This window comes from Strongylocentrotus purpuratus, unplaced genomic scaffold (assembly GCF_000002235.5).
Source record: "Strongylocentrotus purpuratus isolate Spur 01 unplaced genomic scaffold, Spur_5.0 spur5_scaffold_17, whole genome shotgun sequence".
Lineage (NCBI taxonomy): Eukaryota > Metazoa > Echinodermata > Echinoidea > Camarodonta > Strongylocentrotidae > Strongylocentrotus > Strongylocentrotus purpuratus.
The window spans coordinates 22,820,211-22,828,568 of NW_022145602.1; the positions used below are offsets into that span (position 1 = coordinate 22,820,211).

General features: G+C 34.5%; 1 protein-coding gene across 1 annotated transcript in view; it reads left to right on the forward strand.

Moving 5' to 3' along the window:
- Positions 1-4,099, forward strand: part of LOC585401 (CUB and sushi domain-containing protein 3-like) — a 62,753-nt gene extending 58,654 nt beyond the window's left edge. Inside the window, exons 13-14 of the mRNA XM_030988314.1 lie at positions 21-156; positions 1,620-4,099. Coding sequence (XP_030844174.1) covers positions 21-156; positions 1,620-1,800 — 317 coding nt within the window. The 3' untranslated portion in view covers positions 1,801-4,099. The remainder of the gene's footprint in view (positions 1-20; positions 157-1,619) is intronic.
- The last annotated feature ends 4,259 nt before the right edge of the window (positions 4,100-8,358 follow it).

The following is an 8,358-nucleotide window of genomic DNA, read 5'->3' on the forward strand; positions in this document are numbered from 1 at the left end:
TCTTCATAATCTCTTTACAGGGAGATTTGGAAATAAAGAACCACAGGAGAAGCAAAATGGACGAAATGTCTTCATCACAGGCCTTCTAGTAGCAGCAGTGATAATGTTCATTCTAGTCCTGATGTCCATGGTAGCCTTCTCGATCTCCGTTAAAGGGTAATAAGGTCCTTAGTTCACTGGACATTTTTGTCTTCCCTTTTTTTTTTTTTACATAATTTTTTTGTATAAAGAAATTATTTGTACCGCTTATTTATATATATTTTTGTTTTGCTTTTAAGCCATTGAACTTGTTAATTAATTATAATAAATTAGACAATACCGCATGTGCGCTTAAAAACGCCCGTATTAAGCGCCCTATAAATGTAAATATTATTATTATTATTACTGCAAAATCGAAAATAGCAACGGAAACATACATAATTAAAGGGAAAGTCCACCCCCAAAATAAGTTTGTTTCGATAGAGGCAGAATAATAAGAAAATCAGGTGAGTGAAAGTTTGAGCAAATTCTGAATGAAAATAAGAAAGTTATGAATTATTGAAGTTGTGATCAATCAAACACAAATTGGCAACTCTGTGACTTATTATACGAGCTCTCCTTTATTTGCTTTGTGCATAATATTCCATAAAATCATGTTTTCTTCGTTATTGATGACGGAATATATATTTGTTCCTTGCAGGGGGAGTATAGAAACAAATTTGCAATTATTATATTTAGGGTGCATGTATGGTTGAAATTTTTCTTGAGGGAAAATGAAAATTTTAGATTTTTTTAGTACTGAGCAAATGGAAGTTGAGCTCGCATGATACGTCATAGAGTTGCCAATTTGTGTTTGATTGATCACAACTTCAAAAATCCTAACTTCCTTATTTTTAATCGGAATTTGCTCAAACTTTCACTGACTTGTTTCTCTCATTTTTCTACTCCTATTAAAACTAACTTAATTTCAGGGTGGACTTCCCCTTTAAGATTTTCGTCTTTCCCTCAGTCGGAGTAAATTGCAAGGATGAACAAAGTTCGGAAGGACTATTGCATTACTGAAGCTTACGCATTGATACAGCCCGCGGACATTAGACAGCCAATCACAACCCGTCAATTCTCCGCGCGCTTGTTCCTATAGTTTGTCAGTTTACGCTGCTATCATTTACTTGCGTTTTTTTAAGGGGGGGGGCGTTAAAATGTTGAACAAGAAAAGGGTAAGAATAGGCCAGATTACTTTTGGGTATAATTTGTATTAAGAGAAGATGACAATTAATTAAATTATGGGCGTAGTGGGTGGCTGTATGTAAGGGAATGCCAATATTCGTAACTTTATATTATGTTGAAACACATAAACAAAAATTGGAAGCTTCACTTCATCAGAAGATTTGCCATTTACTACGATTATTCTCATGTTTGAATTTTACTTTCAGCCAATTAACTGTTTTAGCACCCCTAACCCCAAACGAAATGTTATTTATTCTTTGAGAAAAAACGAGTTTCAAATATATTGATGAATTTTATATTTTTGTCATTGTTATGGTGTTCCTTTGCGGTATTATGTAAACAGGCCCTACTTTGTGTTACTTTCAGTATGTTGTTACTGACATTACTTTCATAAATCTGCTATTTAATGACAGACGGAGCTTTGGACCTTCAAAACATTCCTTACAAGATGAGAGAACTGACCGAGGACCACTCCCCGAGGTTCCTGCAGGGTACGCGGATTACCTTGTAGGTGATAAGTCACTGTACACTGCACCATACTTGAAACCAGACGAGATTCACCATAGCTATGAGACCTACGAGAAACCAATCTAACGTCACCTGACTCTTCTCTTCATACTAAATGAACCAACAAGGAACAGAACTTTTAAGTGCAAATTTGTATGATTTACTAATTATTACATTTTAGTTTTAGAGCATGCTCTTGTTTGAAACAAATACTCAATTACCACTTGGTCTCTATTGCGTAAGGGTCATGAATGTGAAAAGTAATATCAAATATCTTCGCAATTTACATTGCAAAAATGAAGTTTCTTACTTTTTATTTCATGCTATTAACATACTAACTGCTCCAAATTATGGAACAATCTCCCCAATTTTGTACAAACTGCTGATTCTCTAATGACTTTCAAAAAACACCTCAAAACACACTTGTTTAACTAATGCCCGCTTACCAGCACTTGTTCCTGCTCTTCTATTACCTGTCTTACCCTTTATTTTGTTCATTCCTATATTGTTACATACATGTCTGTTGTTAAGCATCTTTTTATTTTGTTAATTGTTCATTGTATATGTTAATTAAGCGCTTTGTATCTACTTGTAGAAAAGGCGCTATACAAATGTTCATTATTATTATTATTATTAACTTATAGACCATACACTTGCATAAAGTCATATTTTCCCTGATGATTAGCTGAATATGTGACTACTTACAATCTCCCTTGACCTGCCTGTCAATCTTGTGTAACGATAATAAACCAACCCCTCAAAAAAATTCGAAACTCAAGTTTGATCATGTATATCTCTCTTGCCATGGCATAATAACGTTTACGTTTATGATTATTAGAAAGTAGTTTTATTTTTGGTTAACGATACCCTATTAGTTTTGATTTGTTCTAGTCATGAAATGTGTACTAGATGTAAATAAGGGCGCGGTCAAAAGTAAAAATATTGCGAAATTAACTTTTCTTCTTCTTAATAATAATAATAATAGTGGGTTCTTGTATAGCGCCTTTCCAACAGTTGTCAACCTAGGTATTATGTTTTAAGTTGGCATGACACCATTAGTGCATGGATTTCAATATCATTTCCATTCCTATGTTGCATTGATCAAGCTTCCGATAATTTATATTAATCAGTTTAATTTGAATATTTAACAAGAGTGTATGAACGCGTTACACATTTACACAGATAAGATATTAAATGTATTTCCCGTATTGCCTTTATGTAATGATGAAACGGTTACACATCTAATCAGAAAGCAGTAAACGATTCTTGAAAAGTACAACTTCTCAAGAAGCAATGAGAGAACATATCTTATTTCTCAGGATATATGATCTTCATTCGGGTGTTAATTTCTCAATTTTCAGCTTCCTTCCAGCACTTGACCATTTATCTGAATACCTGGGTTATAACTGCAAATTTAATATGCAGAAATACCCTTCATTAAATGATGTTGGATTGAGGTCACACACGGATGTATTCATCCGATTGGTTTTTGTTTGTCGCCACGAAATCTGTGAATTTATAATATTTTGCATTCTTGATTGTTTAATGGTTTTCTAATTTCGGAGTCTAAACGAAGTTTTATTTCGAATTCGTTTAGGATTATTGAATAAAGAGTATGGTACCTAAACGAAGTTACATGTTCACCTTTAAATCTACATTGTGATACTAGCAATACATTCGTAATGGTTCTCGTAACCCTCTTTTATTACAATTTGGTACCTATTTTCTTAGTATCCAGGTTGGGGTTACTTTTTTCTGTCCCCTTCTTTCATTTTATTATTTGACTTTATTTAATTTTAATTTACCCTTTTTTTAGCGGGGAACTCGGTATCTTTATTTTTTATTACTCGATTTCTTTCTTCTAAAAACATATGGAATCAAAATCCATTAAAAGTATGTCGTAGTTCCACAACATAAAGAGTGCATACAGTGAGCGATTTCAAGTCGGTGTTAGTGTTAGTTCTTAGAGCAGTCAAGAGCTCTTAAATCGAGCAAAGTAATTTGCTGATGAAATTAAGAACCCGATACCGATACCGATATCAATAACGAAAGCTTAACACCGCAGTGGCACCGTGACATCGCCACACAGACTTGATTTCACGAAAATCATTTAAAAATAGTACTTCAAAAAATATGATATCATCAAAAGCACAAAATAAATTTACACTTATTTCTCTGGTCTTATAAGATAACAAATTTTACTCAAAAGAATGTATGAATCACAAAGTAAAGGACCTGATTCATATATTCTTTATTTGATTGTCAGACAATAAATTGGCGTCGTTCGTGCGTTGACTGTTGTGCTGGTAAAACACTAAAACCGAACTGAAAATCCACATTTGCTTAATCCCTAGGGGCTACTGTTAGTGAATAGGACATGTGTACGTAAAATGTTAACACCAGCCACAAAGTTCGGTAATATCGATAACACTAGCTACCGAAGTTGGCGATATTCAGAGGTCAAAGCCTTAACACCAGCCGATTTAAGGCTGGTGTTAGTATTTATTAAACACTAACACCAGCTCTAAACACCCAATTTAAAATCTCTCTGTGCGTTCAAAATGAGGGTCAATTTGAGTGGTTATCAATTGTAGTGATTAATAAATAAGTGATTAAGCATGTTATATACACACACGTCATTGGCCAGTTCAAAAGAATACCAAGTGTCATGTGTATACGCCTTCTTTTGGTGTCAACCTTGTTTAGTTTTTAAAATTAACAAGATAATTACGTATTAAATATGCATGTAAGATTCGTTTCTGAAAACCTATTAAGCGGAAGATTAGTAGATACTTTATTTTCCTTTTGACTGCATTGGGAAATACACTATTATAAGCATAATTAACCTATTTAAAAAAAACAATGGTATGCTTTTTTGATATAATTTTTTTTTTGGCAGTGCTCATTAACGTATTTTTTTATTGATGTAATTGTTGTATTAAGAAATAAAATAAGATACAAGAAACATGTCGCTTATCTTTTCTTTATTCTAAAACGCTTCTCCTTTGCCTCTTCGTGTAGTTTTTTTGTTGTAAGTCATAATTATAATATCCTCATACAGAACTGAATAACAAATGATCAAATGAAAATTGGTAAAGGCTGTTAAAAAAGCCTGACAATAGAAACTCAATACACCCTTCACGATTAAAGCCGTCAATTTAGATTGGGAGTAAACATTGCGTCATCAATGTTTTCAGATGAGCATGCATTGTTGCGTCACTACCTGTGCTGCGCGTTCACATCATTTTGACATGGTCGCCATTTTGGAAGCGAGTAAACAAGATGTTGACTCGCAATTTAAAATGGGGCCCATGTTTGAGCATGCGCACTCCTGTAACCGTTAAAGGGTGTATCACGACAGGGTTACCTTTAGCATGTTTTCCTAAGCAACCTTAGAGAATGTTTTATTGAAATCATCAACACTGGATATAGTATTTGTTCTCTTTCATTAAAACAGAACTGTTAATTCATATTGGGATTATAAAAGTAAAGTGGGTATTGAACTCGTGCAAGGACCTGATCAGTATGCAGGCTGGATATAGATCAAGCAGTCAAACGGCAGTTGTAATACTACTTGGTTATCGTCATCGCATTGCCATTGTATGGAAGATCTCTTTACATTTCAGGAACCCCCCCCCCCCCCCCCCTCCTCCCCGAATAAAGGGTAAGGGTGGGGGGAATGACCTGAGATGTGAAAGATGAGAGCTCCAGTACATCCTCATCTAAATTTTTGTTTCGCCATACTTAGTTTGTAGTACAGTTTTCTTTCTACGGATTAATGATTTATCAAAATAACTGACTCAAGGTAATATTCTATAACAAAATGTTTAATTGTTGATCTTAAAATAAACACGGAATATAGTTTATAGAGTTTATCTTCAAGACATATAAAGTATTAGAAAGAACCAAGACAAAAAATGGAATTAAATTTTTGACAGTACTTGTTGTCTTTGAAATTTGACGGCATCACACATGATTTTTCGCATGCAAAACGTATGTCATTCAATTTATTTTTTAAGGCTCAAAACCAGCCCCTTTTTAGGGGCATTTGTCATTTCCATTGCCGCGAAAGTGTTTAGGGCATGTTTTATTCTTCGTCACTATAATGTTTAATCATACTATGGCATATATTACATTGGGATTTTAAGTTTTAAGTTAGATTCACATACTACATACCAACGGGAACAGTATCGATATTTATTTACTATGCTTCAGGGGACAGGTGGTAAAGAAAGATTAAGAGAAAAGGGAAATGAAAAAACAGATTGAAGAAAACGGGGTAGTAGTTAGTGTGTATGGACCTTGAATAATTCCTTTATACCGGCTTGGAACTGTGGTTGTTATTTTTTTTTTTCGTTACATTACTGCTAAGAAAGCATAAATGTCTGTAAGTAAGCAACCAAACGGCCGACGGCTTTTGTGTTTTTTTTAAGTCAATAATAAAAGGTGGACTGGTTGAATTGGGGCCACTCTTAGATATAAGCTTTAATATGTCATATTCTCAAGAAACATTTTGGGGGGTAACGCAATTGTTCTTATACTCAAATCATTAAGGTATCGGGGGTATGAATACTTCAATTTCTACTCTATATGCATATATATATATATATATATATATACATTTATTTCGTAAAACCATCAATTTTATAAATTGATAAGATTTTCTGAAAAATTAATTTGAACCGAGCACACTTCAGAGACGTATTGCAACCCTCAGTCAAATATTCAATATTTCCATCACCACTTGCATATCTATAGTCGTCTGCAAATACGTAATTTGTTTTCTTTTTAAAACATACAACTTTGACCTATAATGATGATAGAGGACAAAAATCTTTAAAACATACATTTCAATATATACAATTCGGGCCGCGAACGATATGTTGAACACTCTTTTCAATCTATACCACCTCGCAAAGTATGACATTAGTGCAGAGTTGTGCTTATGGAATTCGAACCATCAAACCTGTTCGTTTGTTAACTAGGTCAACCCCATACCAAGTATTAATCTGATGCCACAAACCAGGTGAGGCGTTTGCTTGTTAAAAAAAGAGTGTAAAACGACTGAGATGTTTACATATCTTATACTATTCTGAGGAGTAGCGAAATGAACGTACATACTGCAATGACCTTTTTAATATTATGGAATATATATTAATAATCAGTAATTACCCCCACCACATTTAATTCATTATAACCTTATTACTATATGTATCAATTTTTCTTCTTCTTCATAACGGATGCTCTCCTCTTATTCCCCTTCCTTTTCTTTCCCACACCTATTTGTCTAAACATATTTCTTCTTCTAACCTTTGATCTTTCTCCACAATTAAGAAGACTTTTTTAAGAAGACTTTTTTAAGAAGACTTTTTTTCTTCTCGTAATTCACAACTTTATCCAACAGAACAAGATAACAAGTCCAACGCACGTAAATTCACCCTATAAACACAACACACACCCACATGTGAATTGCACATCTCATTTTGTATGTGTTGTAAAACTGTAAACAAAATTCGCACTCGGCCCAGAGGCCACCCCTCTCCCCAGTAAAGGGAGAAAAAAAAAATCAAAGCTCACAATCTATACAGCGTTCCCAAACACCCAACGGAAACACGTGTACTTACAACGTCCCAAGCGATACAATTCGAAATCATGTTGCAATCTTAATTTTGAGGATTTTTGGTGTTTTCATATATGTCACGTGAGAGACTTTTTTTTATTTTTTATTATTGCTACGGACACACAAAATAAAGGGAAATAGAGCTTGTTAATTAAAGTTAAATTGTAATGTTTAATTTCCAATCATTTCTCCTGTTTCACAGACTTTGTTTTGGCTTCAATAATAATACAGTATGTAAATAAACTTATCTTTAACAAAATAATTCTGGATGGGTAGTTTCCCGTCTGACATCGACGCCGGTCACAGCTCGTGTCGTCCACTTGGCCCTGGCCTCCGCAGACGGTGTCTTTGCTCCACTTGGCCCCGGTAGTCGCTCCGGATTCTTGGCCTCCGCAGACTGAGATACGATGGTGTGTGTCCCGATCCCAGACAAGAGCTAGCCCCCGACGAAAGATATGGAGAACCGGGTGGCAGTTGAGCTAGCCTCTCGTCCCGACGTGGAATTACCCTCAGATATTGACTTTAACTGCCGACTAACATGACGTTTAGTCTATTATAGCTTAGGTGGTTCTCCTCGATTTCAGTAAATTCTAAAAACATGACTACAAATATTTGGAGAGGAAATGATCTTACAAAGGAAAATACTTGTATTAAAAAGAGGCTTCCTAAATGTGTGCTAAACAACAGATAAAACATGTACACTGAATTAATGACTCCCCCCCAGGCCTATTCATAGGGAACAATACATCTTGGCCTGAAAAGAAAACATCTGACCTTAACATCTTCACCTGACTTTAACAAAGAACACTCCAGACCAGAGAGCGAAACAAATAAATTTCTTTCCTGACAATATAATAAATGTTACCATTCTATAAGAAAAAATATAAAGGTTTAAAAAAACTTACCAATGTAAGAGTACGACGATTACACTGTAGACCTAAACTATATCTCAATACAAAATGCAAACATTAGGTCATTGGCACCTATATTGCAAAATCAACGGGAAATGTTGCAGCCTCGTACAG